Source organism: Calidris pugnax, unplaced genomic scaffold, assembly GCF_001431845.1.
Source record: "Calidris pugnax isolate Ruff unplaced genomic scaffold, ASM143184v1 scaffold153, whole genome shotgun sequence".
In the NCBI taxonomy this organism is placed as follows: domain Eukaryota; kingdom Metazoa; phylum Chordata; class Aves; order Charadriiformes; family Scolopacidae; genus Calidris; species Calidris pugnax.
In genome coordinates this window covers 152620-173817 of record NW_015090999.1, presented here as the reverse complement: position 1 = coordinate 173817, position 21198 = coordinate 152620, and the positions used below count along the sequence as shown (strand labels likewise).

Genomic DNA, 21198 nt, shown 5'->3' with positions numbered 1-21198 from the left:
CAACCAAACAGTTTCTTGAAACAAAGTGCTTGTAAAAGTGAAATATGAATAACTTCTCAAAAAGAGACAATGGAGAAATTATGTTTTCAAAAGTGTACCATAAATTCTGTCAAGCTAGGAAAAAGGTTATATTGCAGAAAATTTAGAAATATAAGTAGGGAATGAAATAAAAACCAGTGCAGAAAATATAAACACTGCAAACTCTGAATATGAGGAGACACTGTCAGGATTGACATGGGAAATATGAATTATAAATCAGTTACGATGAAGAAGATAAGGAAATCAAATGCATCAAGGGAATCAGCCAATTTTCTGAGTCAGACATATGGGCCAAAAAGGGCTCTGCAAAACAATACTAATGAGATCCAACTTTAGAAGTTTAATTAGTTCTAGACTCCACAATACAAGAAAGCTCTTCTAAGGGAAATAAAGAGAACAGCAAAAGACCTGAGGAAATCACTTATAAAAACAGAGTAAAAAAAATAACATGGAAAGTGTGACCTAGCACAAATTAAAGGAGGGTATGATAGATGTCTACAAATATCTGAGGAATGTAAAAATAGTTGAGGGAAATTAAGGAACAGAAAAAATACATCATATTACTGGATGAATATTCTAATAGTGATGTACAGTAGACAATGAAATATCTTTCTTTAAAAGAGTTGGAAGAACGTACCTAAGCTATTTTAAAATTGGACTGGACAGATTTCTAGGGAACGTGTATTGTGGGTAGTTACTCTGCATGGGTAGTGGAATAGATCTTTAAGGTTCTAACGTTCATAGGAAGTTCCACTCAAATATGAGGAAGAACTTCTTCCTGGTGAGGGTGGCAGAGCACTGGATCAGGCTGCTGAGAGGTTGTGGAGTCCCCTTCTCTGGAGATTTCCAAGACCCACCTTGATGCCTGGGTAATGTGCTCTGGGCAATCCTGCTTTAGCAGGGGAGTTGGACTAGATGATCTCTAGAGGTGCCTTCCAACTCTGTCGAATCCATGAATCCTTGAAATGTCTGAGACTGTACCAAGACAATGCAAGCTCAGGAGACTTTTACTTAGGAAAGGATACATTAAATACAAAATTTCAAGCTATAATTTGCTGTCTTCAATCATTTGAACACATCTCATCAAAGAAAAGTCAGAAAGATGGACTTTTTTCAGTGTTCTAAACCCCACATAACTTGAAAGAATTAAGCACACTAGTCTATGTTAATACAAATTTAAAGAACAAACTGTAGCAGGTAGCATATAAGTATGCATCAATGAGGGTTATTTTATTTACAAACAACATTTTATGTGACTGATGATGAGGCTATTTAAACACCTCTTGGTATATGGAAAAAGCAAAAAGCTAAAGATTCTCTAAATATATTATGTTTTATTAATTGATTCATGTCAAACATTCAGACAGAATCCTCAACGTTTGGCAGTAACATTTGCTATAAATTCAGTTCAGAAGAACACCTTGCATTCAGCTCCCCATAGGGTAGTGGAAGAATAATAATACAAGGATTACCATTTTGCCTAGTCTTAGCTACTTTCTTTTTGCATACACGAACAAAAATAAGATATAATCAAATAACAGTGCACTAAATTCTTTAGAATTGCTCAAAGTTATAGAAAGACAGAGCAAAATCGTTTTAGTATGGTCATTTTTTTCAATACATGGAAGAAAAATGTGTGTTATATGAAATGCTCAAAAAAATCTAGTGAACCCACAGCTCACCCTACAAAATTCATTTTGTGGCTATCAGCTGCAATAAGATGACAACTGCCTGTCAATAACTTTTTCATACATATATTATACATGATATTAAACTGATTTCTTGAGCTACTCTACATAAAAGAGATAGTTAGAGACAAACACATCAGAAGTGACAAAAAATTCTCCATTATTACACAACTGGATATGGAAAACTTTAGCTTATTCATGCTGTTGACAATTCTTTTTTTCTTTTTTTGAGGGAAGAATAATTGATGTTGTCATGAATCAACATGATTACATAGCTGATCAGAAATATCAAAAAACACATTACAGTACTAAAATCTGCACATTTTTTAAAACTGAAATTAAACACAGAAAATAAATAAGTATATCTGATTACCTACTCACATTTTTAGTTTGCCTTTTCAATTAATTGGTAACTAATGTAGCACAGACAATTCTGGATTCCAGTCCCTCCTATAAGAACTTATGATGTACTTTTCATTACATCAGCCCTTGGACATGAGCCTACAAGCATAAACCAGAAAACTGGATTCACCCCTTCATAACTGTGTGCTTTAAATGCTAAGATAAAGACCAATCTTTCTGTCCAGGTGAATAGCTAAATATTTCATCAAAATGGCTTTGAAAGGAGAGCTATCAGGCACATAAGAATAACAGAGGTGGTTACGGTGTTTTTCCAGCAGGTAAAGTTTTGAGCCTTCTCAGCACAGGCGAAAAAAAAAATTGAAACAGAGTCTCCCATATCTTGGTTGTACTGTGTAAAGGTAGGCACCTCCAGGACAGCATTCTTTTTCACTACTCCTTTGAAGAACTCCTTGCTCTAGGAAGAACTTCAGAAATTATCAGCTCAGAAAGGCTGAGAAGCTGAACAGATCCCTGTCAGACTGCCATGAACTGTTCTTAAGCTTTAGAAAGCATTTAAGACTGATCTGAAGTTTGTATAGCGTCTGACTTTTGCTTTGTACATTGCCAAAGTTTCCTCAGCAAATGGCTCCATCACACAGACGGGGATGGGATTCTGGCCACTGTGGCAGCTCCCTAGAGGAATACATGCAGACCCCTTTATTCATACCTGCACACTTATCTTGAACCAGCTCCCTTGAACCATAGCCTGGACTTCAAGGCCATGCAGACTCCCTATCCAGACCTGGGCCCTTCACCAGGAGTCCAATTTAGACCTTGGGTCTTTCCAGATGCTGGTCTCCTTCTACTCACCAGGAAGTCCAGCTTGAAGTTTGCTAGCAGGACATTATGCATGCACTCAAAGAGAATATGCTGCACACCTACACTACTACTCTCAACCAGAAAATGGTTAGAAATAGGGTTTAATAAGAATATAGAGCAGACCAGTACGATTCTATGAATCTATGATCAACCAGCCAACACATTTGCTGACCAGCAGTGCTTCCACATGGATTGTCTCCTTCATACGTCCTCTCCTCCCTATTTTCCCATGCTTGTTCCCCAGCTCACCTTAATCCATCTCTTCCTTTGTCCTTGTTTTCTCCCATGTAAACAACCAACCCCAGCTACTTTTCCCCCAGTTACCCTGTTTTGCTAACCATCAGTGAAATCCTGCCATTCTTCATGGCATTGTGACTTGTGTTCAGCTGCCTACTCTGTTACTTGTTACCTCCAGGAAAATTTCACACCACGTCCATCAGTTTCTCGTGTTTTGCTCACTTACCTAAACCTCAGGCAAGGACTAGTCATTTGCCTGCATGCCTTAGCAGATAAGCTTAAGTGGATATTGATAACTGAATATCCAAATAAGGAATATTGAGATCCCCTTCACACAGATGCAAACATGAGTTTTAAGAAAAGTACCTTCCACCTCCACAAAAAAAAAAAAAAAAAAAAAAAGAGCAGGTTGTAGAGAATTATAATGCTATTATGCCAATACACATGTGGGTCTTAATGATAGTCAGAGAGGAAATCTGTCAATTAAGCCTCATCAGAATAGAACTGTACAGTGTTCTCATATGAATAATAATGTGAAAAGAGGACTGTGGACCCTAAAAAAACATCAGGTTTTGTATCATTGCCATGCCTTACTCTGATTTTCTGAGAAAAGAGTTCTTAGCACCTCATTAAACATGAGGTGTTTTTACTTTCCTCTTCTTGAATTTTTTTAGTAAATCTTAATCTAGCAGTAAAAGTTTTGGCAGAATATGACAGGCATGTATTTCCACTGTTATTATATTTCTTAAAAGTCAATATGTACCCATATTTCACTTTTCGATTTTTATTTTTTATTTTGTTTCATTAATTTACCATCTAATGCTCTAAAGATTTTATGATCACTATTTATATTTAGTGTCATGATGGAAAACTCACTGAGTTTTGCCTACATGATATAGTAAATACAAGCCAAACTCCTGCCTCCTCTTACCCTTGTTCAGAAGGTTGGAAAGCTACCAAATGAGCACTGCTTTGCAGCCCAACATATAAACAGTTATATCCTTTTCCAAAACAGTCATTGCCACTCTCAGGGTCATAGTCAACCACAATAAGTTACTCAGTCTGATTAAAGCTGATTCATCTCTCTTCTTCTGGACTTGTCCATGGACTAATCCTTTGAAGCTTCCCAAATAAAAAATTATCCTTACATTCTTTCACAAGCAACTATGTGAACAAGTACTTCACAGTTCTACATAAATAAGTGTTAGACCACATATATGGGACTAGAAAAAATAGAAACCTCCTGACAGGAAATTTAAGATAAGATCTTCCTTTTTTCCCAAAACAAAATATACCTTAAGATTTTGTGAAGGACATGCAATTTAGTATTTTACCATTCTTTGTCTCCCTGAAGAAACAACGTTTTCAGAGACTTCATCCACAGATGCTTTCCTGAATTTCCCTGGGGAAAGCTCAGCCACTGATGGAATCTCACTGATAATTTAAAAGTAGAAGAACAACAAAGTGTGTGTGAAAGAAAAAACTGATGTTACAGCCAAACTGACACAGACTCAAATAATGCCTTCCCTTATCAGGTCCCTAAGTCTTTCCTGTCAGCTCCCTGAGTCTTCCCTATCAGACCCTCCTTAAGTTTTCTTGATGATAAGAAGGTGGCAAGAAAAAGGAGGCACTGATTGTTTTTACAGGAACTTCATATTTCAGTATAGTTTGGTGGTTTGTTTTTTTTCACTCATCAGATGTCTCATAAACCAGTGTGTTTGTCCCTTTTCCTTTTGTTTCAATCTGGGATTTACCTGCCCTGAAGGAAATGCAACATAAACAGGAAGAAATTTTGTTATCAAGATAAGTCAAAAAGACAGTGGCTTGATGCAGTTCCTACAAAATAGAGGCAGATTCTTGTCTATTGATGTTATTAGTCTATCCATTATTTTGCCTGGAGATGATCAGGTTTCATATAGCATCACTGTATCTTGAAATTCACAAACAGCCTTCTGAGTTTTTAAGTTATAAGATAAATCATGGTGATCAGCTTTGTCCTGCGTACGTCATTAAAATGGCTCTCATAAAACCTTAAAAAAAATAAAAATCCTTGAAGTAAACCAATTGATCTGCAGGATCAATTTCTTATATATTGCTTAAAATGAAACAATGTCCTTCTAAGAGCCACTGTCAAATATCTGTGGTATTTCTTGGCATGGACAAGGGGCTATGAAGTAGTTAAACAGAGCTAGTGTGCTCAGCCAGCAGAGATGTTTTGCAGCCCCTGGGACTACACCCTGAGACTCCAGTAGACTTGGGTTTTTTACTGCATCAGGAAGGTCCTCCCTCCTGTTTTGAGCAACACGCATCTAGCAGGAGAGGTCAAGAGCAGTGGCACTGACAGTGAATCTAGTGTGCCATATGTTCTGCATTTTCTCAGGACTGTTTTGCAAGCCCATGTCCTCAAGTGAGCAATTAGTCATGTTTATTGTTTCCGAGTCACTAACAAACCCGCAACGCAAGAATGACTTACCTAAACTGAGTTCTTGATCCACTCACCCAGCAGCTAGATGCCAGCTTTTTGCCAAGTGCTGTCATAAGTGGAAAAGTTTTGCAAGCCCATGTCCTCAAGTGAGCAATTAGTCATGTTTATTGTTTCCGAGTCACTAACAAACCCGCAACGCAAGAATGACTTACCTAAACTGAGTTCTTGATCCACTCACCCAGCAGCTAGATGCCAGCTTTTTGCCAAGTGCTGTCATAAATGGAAAACACATACTTAGCCGAAGCAAAGCAGATTTTGAAAAATGCGAAAGAGGTAAAAATAAAGAACGTATGTAATGGAACAATACAGTTCAAGTGTACTAACAACACAAAAAGCAGGTTGTCAATTAATCAATCATTTTTCAGTTTTTTATAGCACAAACAATAATTAAGCCCCCATTTTCTACTATTTCAGCTGACTGAGAATGTATTAAACCCACTCAAAGTCCCACTGAACTGAATTAGGCTTTCTTTGAGTTCAAGGGTCTGTTCTTGAGAATTAAGATTTCAAAACTGAAGCATATGGATTTTCTTAACTTCATTTTGAAAGCTTTCCAGCTTCTCTTGTAATAATATTCATAAAGTTTTTAGGAGAAAAAAGGAAGCTTGGGACAACAGTGTTGTGTTTGCTGTTACATGATTATAGATTTGAAGAGCTACAGCCTGGGAAATGCCATTACATCATTGTGACTGCCCTCTCATAAATCCCAGAGCATTAAATTTAATCCGATTTTCACTATATTTAACCTAACAGCTTTTATTTCATTCAATCGCATAGGATACCTGGTGTGTATGTATTGTATGTGTTCATATAGAATTGTGCAAGTGAATAATAAGATTTAGCACTGATATGAGGGTTAGGGTTGGCAAACAAGAGGATGTAACCTAATGAGCAGAGGGAATGTTTCCAAGGCAGGAATTCACCTTAAGACAACACACTGTGGGTTGTTTTATTCTAGAGATCAATGTTAAGGGTAGTAAATTCAGTCTGAATTTGAATCTGAAGGCTAACTCAAAAAGTCAGTAAACAGAATCAAGTTAACTACCTTAGTAATTATGTTCCCAAGGGGCCTGCAGGCTCACAATAATATGACTCTCTTGCTCTCCAAGGTTTCTCTCAGTCCAGGGCTGTCAGATATCATTTGGATAGGTTTGACTTAATATTAGGGACAACATGATGGTTAGAGAAAAGGTGGAATGAAGAGTTCAGTCAGGCAGAGGCTAAGAAAATAATTTTGGAGTTCACAGAAGCGGCACTTGCTCATCCTCTTTTGCTTGACTGAGCCTGTAGTACTCCTACCAGAAGGAGACAGGAGTAACCAGCAGTCCAGTCACTGCTAAATCAGCCGTGGCCCCACACACCTGCTGAAACTGAAGAGGATAAAATGTGTCCTCAAACAACATTAGTTTTGCGTTTGTCCGAGAGTTCATCTGAACTGTGCAATTGCCCAAGACTCCTAGTCTGAGCTGAGCCCTAAACGAGCCTTAACTCAGAAATAATGTTTCAGGAGGAAGCTGTTTTTACCTTAGCCCTTCAAGGCTCCCTCATCCCAGCATTTAATCCATTTCTCAGACTCTGCCTCTTCAAATATGTCCCTGTATAGGCCTCTAGTTTAAGATTAGTCTTGTCCCACGTTCTAGTTCCAAAACAAAAATATGGACTGCTAATATGAAAATGTAGCTGTCATCAATAAAAGTGGATATTTCAGGTTAAACTTTTCCCTTAAGCCATTGGACCCTAGTCATACCCCTATAATGCTAACTAAACAAAAGATTGCGGGGCTTCAAGGTCCAAGTGATGATGTTGGTTCACAGCCTTATTGCTTCAAGCTAGCTTCTCCACAGATTTGTATTGTGAATAGGTGCCTGGAGTGGTCCAGAGTCATTCCAAGCCAGAGAAGGAGATGACAATTAAAGAATAAGGATGATTGGGATCTACTGCTTGATTTTGTTCTGTATTATTTCTCTTTTCTTTCATTTTTTTTAACGTAAAGCTGTAGCTCATGCAATTGAAACATAAACACGACTCTAACCTTGACTTAAACCCAAGCTCGTGAACTCACCATCAGATCTATACCATTCTATATAAAACAAGGAAGCTCAACATAGCAAAAAAGCTCACAGAGACTTTTGGCAGCCTGGAATTACCCGCATTTCTCAACCTCTGCCCACTTCCAGTGCAAAGACTAAGGAAAGACTAAGCCTATCGGTAGGGTTAAGGTTCAGTAAATAGAAGCTGATGAACTAGAAGATGTTTTTTCCTGAAGATATGAACTGTCTAAGTCAGGACCAGATCTTTAGTCTGCAAATCCTATAACTTAATTTTGAAGTTGAAGGTCCTTTGCTTGAGGAAAGTCTGTTCTTAAAATTGAAGCTGTGGTTCTTTCTCAGTTAAGGATGATGTGCTTCTCTCTTCTGACACATAGATCCCATTTCAACATTTAATTCAGAAGTAGTGCCCCGTGCCATCAGAAGAAATGGCAAGTCGACTCAAGCTGAAGGGTCTCCAGCAATTACCTATTTACCAAACTCCATTTCAACAGAGTCCATTGCCCCAAACATGTACTTGAGCTTAGCACCAGACTTGTCCAACCTGCCAGTTCCCAAACTAAAGTGTGCTCATACAAGGAGGCACCTTGTCCTTAAGTGGCAGGGGTTACTTTTATCCAGAAAAAAAAAAAAAGAAAGAAAATCTTGTGGCTGTTTCACCCTAATCTTAACCCTAACTTGAACTAAATGACCAAAATTCAGACACCAAGACCTGTGTTCTAACAATGACTAGTGCTCATTGTGGCAGCTAGGATTTAAGCTGAGCATATTACTCACAAAGTGCAAAGGCATAAATGTGCTATACAGGTCATTCCAAACATGTGAGGAAGAAAATCCTTTATACTAGACCACATTTACAAGTTCTCTTTGCATGTGAAAAAATTGCTAACTTATTGCAGGATTCTTTAGGTGTATGAGTGTGCATGTGTATTTGTGTGTATCTGTGTGTGTATGAAAACTGTTATGTTGCCTTTATCAGAGCTAGGTGCTGTTTCTACTGAGTTTCCCACAGGAAGGGGTTTAAACTAAAGAATCTTAAAATCATGTAGAAACAAAATAACACCTCTGTTTGAAACTGAATTCCTATCATCTCACCATTTCTCACAGTTTGCAAGAAGTGCTATACGCCCCACTCCAAATAAGGGGCATTACACTCTTTCCAGCCTAAAAGTACTGTGAAATATTAAACCTGAATTTGCAAAAGCGCTTAGGTACTACATGACAAATAATTTCGGTTTCAGCAGGACTTTTAAGTACATGATGACTGCATGCAACATATTGTAGCCCTCGGGTCAGGTTGTGTACAGGTGTCTGTGTCTCAACTGCTACGGTGAGACAGCAGCCTCTTCCCTCCATACATTCACACACATATGCTTCTGTATGGAAGGAGAAGATGGCCACACAGGCTGGAAAGAAGTCCTGGGACACCCCAGCTAAGCGCAGAGCTATCACAGCCATGTGTGTGGTCTGTTTTGGGTACAAGTCTGATTAATATCTTTCAGAGCCTAAGTCTGAGGGATAAAGAAAAGAGCATGTGACAATATTGACAATTTTTGTTTATCGTGTTAAAAGTAGCATCTGTTCAAAGCTAATTAGATGGTGAAAGTTTTAAGTGCTGACATATGAGACAGGATCAAATATGATGTTCAAAGATATAGTATAAATCCAGTTTATCACTTGACTATTGATACAGAAATTGTGATGAATCTATGTCTGTGTGTAAACAATGTGTTGTATGACAAGATTTTTTACTGCTATTAATTTCTATTCAGTTCTTTGGTTTTTACCTGTTAACGAACACAGTAAGATGAAATTATTTTGGAGAGAGGCTCTAATGTAATTTAAGCAAGCAATCGTTTTTAAAATCCAAAACATATATATTTTTCTGCATATAACTTTCGACCATGTTTTGAAAATGCAGCAAGGCAAACATAGTTTATACCTATACTCTATGGCAGAAATCCAATATTCATCTGCTGTTCATATTGCAAGAAAATGAGATCATTAAGGTCAGAAAGAACAGCTGCTTTAATTATAACACCCTGATATATCATATCAAAGTTTCATCATTTCACACAAACTCTAAGAACATACCCCAGGGATTCATTTCTATCATCCTGCTTTTTTCTCGGGAAGGAGACTACGTAAGTACACTCCAGAGCACTGGCTGCTACGAGTGGTGCGACACTGTGTAAAATAATTTTACCCTAAGCTCGATAATGCTATGGCAACTATTATTAATCCAGCTTTTACAGTCTTTATTCCTTTTTCTGTGGTGGCAGTGGTAAGGGAAAATATTCTTGACAGCTGGGAAACTGCACTGTGGGCTTCACGGTCCTGCTGCCACACGTCCCCAGTGGGGTCCTGTCTGGGAGTGCTGGGTACCCACTCTCCTGGGTGGCGACGCTGGACTGTCTGAGGCACCCAAAAGTATCCCTTCTTTAAGGGAATGGCTTTCTGTTTTAACAGATGCTATGCTTCTGGTAGCGGAGAGATTAGAGGGACCATTCAACATTGAATCAGTCATGGACCCTATTGATGTCAAGATTTCCGAAGCCATCATGAACATGCAAGAAAACAGCATGCAGGTGTCGGCAAAGGTACTGTGTGAGTCGCGCCTTCTCTTTTGCTGAATGTCACAAGCAGGGGAAAAAACATCTCCACCATTTTTCTGTCCAGACTTCAAGAAAGATTGTCCAGACCACTAGAAATTGCATTTGCTTGTTCAACAGTTCACCAGGTTGTCTTTGAATCCTTCATGCACTGAAACAAGCTAGAAGTTTTCAAAAGCGAGTGGCAGGGAGAAAGATGCCATTTCATAAACTCCAAATTAATAGCTGTAAGAAATGTAAGGAAAACAGAGTGCTGAAAATTAGCCATAACTCTGTAAGAAATACCCTGCAGAGCACATTTGGTAACTTCTGCTTGTGTCTCATCCGTGATTCTCCATATTAACTGTCAAACACATTTTGATCTGTCTAGGTCAGACTGAAGTACAAAGAGTTTGAGGTGAATACACAAAATGTTCCCTTTAACCTCCTTTAATAGCCACTCAAGGGAAATATCATTACATTGGACAGTTTCTGATTACTAGACTTCAGTTTGATAGAGCTTTGTCTGGATTCTGACATGAAGATAAACAGAGTTAATGATACCAGCTTTCTCCTTTCCATTTTTGGTGTGTGTGTTTATACACAGATCACCACCACCTTTGAACTCCGTGTTAATAAGATCCTTTGAATTCAGTAGCAGGTGCTGTTGAGCCAACGATTAATGGCTTTTCCTTAATATTCATCAGTGCACTGAGACTCAAAATCTAACACCAACAGTTTGCCAGGTTCCTTGTATTAGGGGTTTCTACCTCCTGTTGATCTCCCAGTAGATGGTTAGGTGCTGGCTAGACTACCATCCAAACCATTGCTTGGAAGGAAGCTGCCACAACTGGGAAAAATGTGAGGACAAAAGGCAGGAGGCTGAGGTTAACATTCTTCCTGCCAACCCAAAATTAGATGCTTTTTATGGTCCCAATGCTGCAGGTTGCTAAGGATTTCCTTCAAGATGCTTTTTAGTTTCAACCTACATGAAGTTACTTGGATTTTAAAAGCAGTCTACATCCTGTGAGATGAGACTTTGTTCTGGCAGCAGCGATCAAGGAGTTTAACAGCCAAATTCTCTCAAATATTTTGGGAATTAAAGGCTAGCTTCAGCAAACTCAGCCCTTACCTCAAAAAAAGAAACAAAAATATTTTCACTGAAAACTCACCCAAGGCTCAGGCTTGTTTCATTTTCCTTTTTATTTTCTCAGTTCTCACAGTTTTCCATCAGTCGGGAAGCTGCATCCCCTGCCAGAGTCCAATGACATCACTGTGGCACAAGCTCATCTCACTACCCATTTGTAGCAGAGCACACTGTTTCTCCTGTCCCTCAGAAATATTTTATTTGCTGTAAAGATTAATAAATCACAGCAATTCCATTTGTAATGTAAAGTTTTCTTCCAAGAGAAACCTTTGTCAATATTTTTTAAAATCTTGAGAAACAGAAACCAAATGGTATCAGTTAAATTTATTTTATTATATTTTCATATATAACAGAGCTATCTATCTTTGAGGAGCTTTTGCATATTTCTGAGTAGACCATTATTCTCCTGAAACGTGATTTCCTTGTTTTTCTAGGTTATATCCATCTTTTATCAGGTCCTAACACGTGGAAAGGCTTTACTCTTAAAGAAAAGTATAAGGCGGCAAAGACTTTGGGTTTAGTGCTCTGTTCTTCTGTGCCATGTCAGATCTGTAGAAATGATATATGAGCAGACTTCGAATCAGTCATCTGTCATCTAATTTTTCCCCCTTATACATACTGACCACTTAGAGCTTCAGTGAAAATGACAGATACCTTGCCAGATGTAATGGGGTGCATGGAATGCAATTGCAGACCTAATGTAGGAGAAAAGCCACGCTTGTCAATTATTCTGAGACACCGCTCAGAAAGCTTCAGGCAGGGTGCCGAAATCACACTATTTTCTCTTTCTTCAAACAATTTTGTATCTTGCATTTGACTGTACCGATGGAAAATGTGGTGATTAGGAATCGCAGCTATTTTTCCACGAGTCAATCAGTGCGTTTTTACAAAGGGAAAATGATGATGCACTAATAATGTTAGACCTGCAACACCCACACACGCGTAGATTATTCTTCACCACTGACACAGCTTTTTCTACCGAAAAAATTTGGCTCATGTCTGAGAGGAGGGTCTCTACTGCATTCGGTAGAATTTTGGATCATTTTGTATAATGTTGTTTTACTTTTAAAAGGAATGGAACAAATGAAAATGAACAGTTTCTTCCTCAAGGACCTCTCACTAATCTCATCCTCTTTGCAGGCAGAAGACTCAGAGTTCATTTAATCCAAAATTCATCCCTCTCCTGTTTCAAATATTTATATAAAATTGCCCTATTCCAAAAGTCATTTTCATTAAATTGCATTATCAATTTGTCTTTGTATCACAAAACGATGTTTGGTATTATACCAGCTGCAATTATATATTGACATTTATTTGAGACAAATTGAAGTATGTTTGATATAACACACTGACTGTACATTACTGTGCATATGGAGACAAAATTAAGTGAGCAAAAATCTATGCTTTCCAATATAATAAGTGTATAAAAATAAGTAAGAATGCATGCTCTTATGTGAATTATCAAGTTTTCAGTTTTAGACATCAGCAAAAAAATACATCATGAACTTCTTAAGTCTATTTTTATGGTTTGTCCCTCCATTCTTCACTTGATGTAGCACTGAAGGTTTTGTCCAATATCTTTTTCCTATAAATATGCACCTCCCATTCAGCACTATTCTTCTGAGAAATAGTCTTCATGGTTACAGTTATACTAATAAATAAAAGGGGAACAAGGAGCAGTGCCTGATCTTGAGGCCAAAGTGTCACAGCCTGATTCATTTCTATACTGCTACCTTCTCTGGAGCCGTTTCATTCTGCAAAGAGAAAGTTAGAGCAGTCCAAGAAAAAGCCAATGAGTTAACAATTAATCAGTGCAGACAGTCAGGGCTTATTGCTTGAGTTCACATCTTGTCTTTCATTTCCTTAGAAGACACAAACCCTCTGTCTTCCACTCTTGATGAGTGCACATCAATACCGAGACAGAGAATTATAGAGGTACCGTGTGTGCCTCTTCTATCTTTATACTTCTGACCAAGGACATACAGACTCAGCCAAATCCAGTACCTGTCACTGCATAAAATGGACCGTTTCTGTTCCTAGGCCATTAACTTTTCTTGTTTGTGTGCTGATTGTGGTTGATTCTTTCAGCACAGTTCACATCAACCAGGTACTAGTATTATGTTTAGATCCTCCAATTCATTGTGAGGCTGGAATCTTTCCCTGTTTTCTTGGTATTTCTCAGCGGTCTGTATTCAGCACTGGCTGTCTAGAAAGTTTGGCCACAAATCTTGAAGCTTCAAACGCTGCTCACCTTGTGTGGGTGTCATGTCGCGAAACAACAGCCACAAAACGTCCTTATTTTGCCTCGTGGAAAGTCACATTCCTGACAGCTGCATTGTCTGGAGATGCTTTTCAAAAAGGAGCAATGGTCTAGAAAGTCAGACCCCAAAGCCTTTCTTCTAGAGGAATCTACATGCTCTGAATCAGACCTGAGTTTCCCTTCTCTGTAAAAAGGTAAGGACTGAAGATCATCAAAATCAGCTTCCATGGCTTCGCCATCTGCAGCCTTTCTGACAGTGTACCTTCTGCAAGCTGGACCACACAGACTGCAAAAACAATCAGTCTGGGCTGCTTGAGATGCCTGCCAAGACATCAGTGATTTTGAGGAGTAGGTTTTGCAATCTGGGTCTACCCAGACTTCAGTGGTGTTCCCTGAAGGTTGCCTCTGGTAGAAGTCAGGTTGCAATAGATTAGATTTACCTTGGGTTTCTCCTGATAATGTCTGAGACATGTTATCTTCGTTATTGAAATCTCTTTGTTATTTGCCAATGATGACTCTTTGGTATTTGAACACTATAGTGCTAAACTCAGCGTTCATCAACAGCTTGACTATTTCTCTGGTAAAAGCTTCATATTCTGTATATTGTTTCTCATGGCTTAGTTCATATACATGACTTAGTCATAGCATACATTTACCTTCTTCTCGTTCTCCCTGAGGTAATTCAGGGAGTCATATTCAGGGAGTCGTAACATATATTTCAACCCTGGCCAAAACAAATACGTTTCGGGGCCTTCACAACCTTCCCATAAGGCTGTCAGTACCATTACCTTTGATTCCTGCTTCAAGTCAAAGAGTAAATCCTACATCTGTTCCATTTTAACAATATGAATGTTTACTAGTTGACATCTGCAGAGATTGCTTTCGCACAATAAGTGGAAAAAAACTCAAAAAACAGCAGAAAAGATGTTATGACATCCATTTTTCTTCAAAATGGAAACAATTCCTAATCTGGTTGTATCAGCATATTTTTGTCTTCATTGCTACTCAAAACACAACATACTGGACTATTTTCTGCATTTTTAACAGTCTCATTCTATACAGATATGTTTGGCTGCTTTAAGTGTCATTTGGCTGCCATGCCAAGATTTTTCCACTTTCATAAAGGCTATCCCATAACTGGGTCCTCCATTAATAAGTCTTAAATCTACTTTTGTCTGAACTGATGGATGTGCCATTTTAACCTATAGATATATGTTCATTTTCAGCAATTACTTAATCTAAAAAGATGAATGAGCTCCATGACATAGCAGACTACCTATGCATTATTTGTAAGGAGGAAATCTTCATAAAACTACATCCAAGGTTCTTCTTAAAATAGCCCCTGGGTTTCATATTAACAAAACCTCTTCATTTATCTGTGTTCTTTCCAGACCCCTGTGCAGGAAAAATGTAATGGCGCTTCAGGAAAAAATCAATGCTATTCTATCTGAAGATGAGAGAGTCAATGGAGCAGAGTCATATAGAGAGAGACACTCAATAGCAAACACTGAGCACTAGCACATATCTAAATAACAGTATGACTCAAGGCTTCAGGGAGAACAAATTCTGTCTGCTGGAATTTAAAACCTTGAGCTCTCCTGGGAAAAGGACTCTTTTTTTACAGTATCTACTTCCTAGTCCTGAAATAGATACCTCCATTAGTCAGCTCCATAGGTGTAATTTTTTACTGGCTCCATTGACTTGACCTCATGGCTTCGTTCATATCCCTGACCTTAGAAGTCTGGTGCTCTTTGTGACACCCTAGGATATCCCATTTGAGCTTTAGCTGCATTTCAATGAGGAATGGTTAAGACAGTCTGAATAGATGCCTTGGATACCTCAGGACAACACAAACTGTTATGCTGATGTGAGAGCAACTGAAGGGAGCTTTTGATCTCCACTGTCTAAAATGGGAGCTTAAATGTTCAGCTTAAATATAGATACCTATGTGTACACACCTAAATTTAAGTTTCTTAAATTCAAATGGAATCCCTTCTCTAAATTCAGATGAGATGGACTACACCAATTATATATAAAATGTAATTTTCTTTAAGAGAGTGGATTTAGGCTGCCAATTCACAGCATGTATAATAAAACGTGAATATTTTTCCAGAAATTGCTCAGTATCTCTGAGCAACATTGCAAAGAAAGTATTTCTGAAAGCATTTGTTAATATCAGGTATCAGCTTTACACTTTCTGTTCTGTCAGTTAATACCTGGATGCAAGTTAGAAAATGTTTCTTTTGCACTCAGAATTTAGTTACTGAATATTCTATCTTTACTGCATTTCTGCCAGTTAATCTAAAAAGTAAATTATTTATTCTTCTGTGATATAAAAATCACTATCTAATTTCTATCTCTATTGTCCTCTGGCTGTATGTAAATTTGTTCATACAAAACTGCTTGCTACAACTATTTGTATGAAGCTAAATGCCACAAAGTCTATGTTGGTGGTTTTTTTAATATGTCATAAGAAAAATGAAATATAAATTATGTAGTCTCAGTTACTCCACATGGTCATACAAGTAGCCTAACAATCACACACTGTGAAAGTTAAGAACATTCAGTGCCCTCACTTTCCATTCCCTTGAGAGCCAAGTTTCATGTTTTGGATAATTGTTACTTTCTTTTATAAGAAAATACCTAATTGCTTAATTGACTTTATGGGATTTCATAGATATCTAAATAAAAGTTTTGTTTTCTGCACATAGTTTATGTTCAGTCAGAAGAAAATGAGTAAAATTTTGTAAGTATAACTGATGCCCCCAACATAAATATTTGGCTGTTTAAATTGTACAGTATCATACACAATCATGTATAAATCCTGAACATTAATCTTAGTTGAATTCTTTCCTGCTGAAAAATTTAGAACTTTACAAGCTAAAATCATCTTTTCTGTTTGATTAAATTAGATTATTGTCCTCAAGACTAGGGAGGCTAGAAACTATTTTAAAAATCTTCTGGATATTCTCAAACCAGACCAAGCAACATTCCACTCATAAATTAAAAATCCCAACAGGGTCTACAACAGCTGACTTGCTGGACTTTGAGTCAAAACAGACCTGATGATTTAACATAAATTTAGTAAGAATCAGTTTCTTTCAGCAAATTTTAAATCATCTGGGGCCTCTAAATTAACACCGAGAAACCTAAATAAGAGCCAATTTTAATGTATCTTGAAAGCAGCAAAAGTCATAACACCCACGGCTACTTCAGAGAGAACCACTCAAGGCAGAAAATCTGGAAGTCTAAAAGTGAAACATGAGTCTTCTTTATTACTGGCTCACAAAATAGCTGTTATCTGCCATACAAAAAGGAATAATTTGGTCCTACAAACAAAACACAGCACCTGCTTAAGAGTTTTCACCTTCACAAACCCCATTCAGATAGATTTGTGTCTGGCATTAGGGTTTTGTAAAATATATTTTTAAAGAAACTCTGGCATTTATTATTTTTTTCTTCTGAATGGAGGCAAATTGCTGAAACAGCCAAAATACAATGGCCACAAAAAAGAAAGATGATTCCAGACCTGAAAAAGTTGGTACGATGGCAAACACTAGGATCCTACTTCATCAGAGCACTTGAAAATTTTAACTCTGTGAATATTCTACCTGCTTTCAACCGAGTAACTTATGTGAGAGTTCCTTTGGGATATATACTTGATATCCAGTAGTCAAAAGTGTCCTCTGTGTCCTTTTGTGTCCTCAAGATAAATACTACTGAAACTTTTTTCTAAATGCAAGTATATGAAAAATTTAATAACCCTGAACATTATTTTTTATACCTCGAAAACAAACACAACAGCAGAAAATAATTCTCACTATTGCCACTCTATATGCCTCACCCTTCTTCTGGGGAGAGATTGGTAGGGAATAAGAAAGTAATCCAGTTATAAAACTGTTTCATCATTGACCTTTTCTCTGAGACTACAAACAAAATTACCAGGCAGGAAGACCTGTGGGTAGGGTTTATGAATGAACTGTGATTCTGGGTAAATACCACATTTTAACAAAAACTAAAATTATTATCAACTAAATCCTGCCACAAAGGACTTCTGTTTTGCTCATTTCTTTTCCTGGAAAGACATTAATTAAAATGCTTTCAAGTGTTAACTTCTTACAATAATCACCTTCCTAAATTAAGGTGGTTTTAAGGTCCCTATATGTTTTTATACCTTCACCGAGTATTTAATAATGTTTAATTATTAACCGGAATTTAACTGTGCAGGGCAAGTTTTCAATTCACTATTATCAGAAGGTGAATCAAAGCTGGTTTCAAATATATGAAGGGGAGAATAAAGAGGGTATAAAATACCAGTTTCCCTTTTTAAATGATTTTCAATTAACCTACAATGTCTTTTCCAGGTTTTCCAAGGATGTGGCCAACCTAAACCAGCACCTGCTCTGAGATCTTCCCGTTCTGTCCCTGAAAACTTCAATACTCGGTTTAGACCATATAACCCAGAGGAGCGACCTACAACTGCTGCTGGCACAAGTTTGGATAGGCTGGTAAGGCAAAATATATTCCAATTTCACATTAGCAGAAATGGCTTGGTAATATAACAGAGGAGTGATAATCTCCTGACTTTTTTTTTTTTAATAATTTAATAATACTTCTATATTGTGTCTATGCCAGCTGTTTCAGCATTCTGTAAATCTTTTTTTTCTCCATTAGAAATGGTACCAAAATGCATTGCAGGAGAACAATATGACTCGGTTTTTATGTACTAGAAATGTTAGAAGAGAACAAACTTTTTCCTGCAGGAAAAAAAACAGATGAGCCATGACAGGTACTCTGCATTATAAATTCTCTTAGAGAAGTGATCTACAGCAGTATTTTATGCTTTTCTTTTATTTGATTAAAACTGGCTTTAAGCATTAAAACAGTTTTTAGCAGCTATTTCTTGAACGTATACACTTGGAAAGGCACATTGATTTGTTCCACTTCTTTACTTAATTATAAAATTACCACTGTTTTATTTCCATCCGTCTCAAAAATTGACTTTTATAAGCTAAAACTTCAGTGATCGTTAATCTTCCTTTATTTATTCAATCATTTTGAAAACAAGACTTTAACATAAGATTATTTTCTTCGCCACCAGTCATTGGATTCACATTTCAGACTTCGATGTTCCTGCTATTTATACATCCATAGATTTGTAGTGGGCTAATTATTATAGCTGCTAATATTGTCTCAGCAATCATCTCGAGGTAAAGCCAATGAGCAAAATTAAAGAGCTGTAAAGAGTCTGAATTAAACCAGATTGTATCTCCCACCCTCTGCTTGCCGAGCTTATGGCTGAACACTTGCCCAGCACTGGTCTGGCTGGTGGAAGGGAGCCGTGCTCAGGGCTGTAGCAAGAGTGAAGAAGAGGAGCACCCAACTGGAAACAGTCCCCCCCCTATTAGTTGGGGGTATGAGGTTTTGGTGAGGGGCGCTCCCGCTGGGTACCAGGCAGGGGCTGGCTGCACTAGAGCACCAAAACATCTTGCTACGGTTCTGACTATGACCCTAAAGTGTCTAGAGGTTTCTCTGATATGCAGCTTAAATCACTGAGCAGGAACCCAAATATACTAATTCAGACAAGGACCTGGGTGTCTCCCTGACACCACCATCCAGCAAATTCCTTTATCAGTCACAGTCTTCCACAGTGTCAAGTCTTTCCAATTGCCTCTCTCTCTGCTGTTTTCTATCTATGTACTGTATTCTGTCAATAATCATTGCAATTCAACTAAAAAAATTACCATGGCATTTCTAGTCAGGGTATGGCATTACCCTGCAACAAAAAGCAACATTTATTAGCTCTCTGCTCTTCTGGAAATAGCATAGTCTGGTTATCCTAAATGGAGAGGCAGAAGAGAAGATGTTTACCTCCATTTACAGCAGATTCGTGTAGCATCTCAGACTAAAAATCTGGCTGGTAATGCTAAAGTCATATTTGACAGGTTCTTAATTTCAGCCTTTCACTTTAGATTGAAAGAACCAGCCCTTGTGTATTGCTCAGTGCAAAGGTCTGGATCTTGACCTAGCATTGGTCAAGGTAAAGTGAAAGGTCACCAGAACCTGTAGGTTTCTGTCATGCTCCGGATAAAGCTAATGGCTGCAAAGGAGGAAGCACATAAAAAGGAAGGCTGGTAGCACAGTTCAGCTTCGATTACTCTTATGTTGTAAAGACAGTTCAAGCATTTGTGCAGCGAAAAAGACAGGTTTAAGAAACATTCCATATTCACATAAGGAGAATATTTTTAAAAACAGTAATATCTTTTCTAAACTGCAAGCTCCCCAAATACTAAGCAGCATCTTGAATAAAGCTGAGATGTGTCATATGCTGCTGGCCTTTAAAGGCTGTAGCTAATGAAATTTGTCAATGCAGATAATCCTTTATAACTCATCTCCATATGATTTAGCTAGGTTTGTTCATGCATTATTTTAGGAAAAAAGAGCTTAGCATTGCTTCTGTTACTTTAAAAAGTGTTCAAGCCAAATACCTATTTGTTTTTCTTGCTGGTGATATTAAAAATAATTACTATTCATGGCCTGTTAACAATGAGTGCTGGTGTCAAATCCATCTCCAAATGGCAGTGATGCACGTGTTATCTCCTTTTGGTTTAAGAACAACAATCCCTTGAGTTAGAGATGTCCACTGACCTCAGCTGGAGCAAGGAAAGGCTATTTACGTGGATTAGAGCAGAAGGCCTTGTTTCAGAGCTGTAATCCCTTAGCAACACTTGGGAAAGGTCACTGCCTGCATCTTACACCAACGTGGGTAATTTTATCCAGAAGGATATAATAGCTGCACTCCTGCCTCACAGGGACACCATTCAACCTGCGTATATTAGATCCTTAGTGTTTAATGTGCTGAATCATTCCCTGAATCACATATCTCTCTTCATTAACTACAGACAGAGCCTGGAGGAGCAGTTTCAGTCAGATTCTCCTAACCCTTGCAACGCTAACAGGGTGTAAGGAGAATCCCACTCACAGCAGTTTGCCAGTCTGCACACCCATCATTTTCTATTACTTTCTTAATAAAACATACAGCAATATTAGTATTTTGATAGTAGCATCAAATAATTAAAGCCCCTTTTGATTATTATAGATATAAGAAACAAATCTTTCCTTGTGGGTCAGCTGACTGTTCAGTCTTACATCAGTGCTTTTAGAAGTCTATTCTGGAGTTTGTATTCATAAAACACTGTCAGACCACTTAACTTTAAACTGTCATCGAAAAGTCCAAACATGCAGCTATGTAAACCTCAAAAGAAATGACAAACAATTTTGCTTTCATCTGTCTTTGACAGCATGTCCTCAGAAGAAACCAAGCTTAGAAAATATTTCCTCTACATCTCAATCTTATACAAACATGTAGCATATCTGTACCAATTTTTTTACTCCTGCTCATATCCCTCATAACCTGCTCATATTTATAAGCTTAATTCAGATGAGCATATTTTATCAGGCATGTTGCACAAAGAAGCCCTC

At 37.8% G+C, this 21198-nt stretch overlaps 1 protein-coding gene across 2 annotated transcripts in view; it reads left to right on the top strand.

Moving 5' to 3' along the window:
- Positions 1 to 21198, top strand: part of GPC6 (glypican 6) — an 804821-nt gene that overhangs the window by 712323 nt on the left and 71300 nt on the right. For both annotated transcript variants that reach the window (XM_014955517.1, XM_014955516.1), the window contains exons 5-6: positions 10188 to 10318; positions 18081 to 18224. In XM_014955517.1, coding sequence (XP_014811003.1) covers positions 10188 to 10318; positions 18081 to 18224 — 275 coding nt within the window. The remainder of the gene's footprint in view (positions 1 to 10187; positions 10319 to 18080; positions 18225 to 21198) is intronic.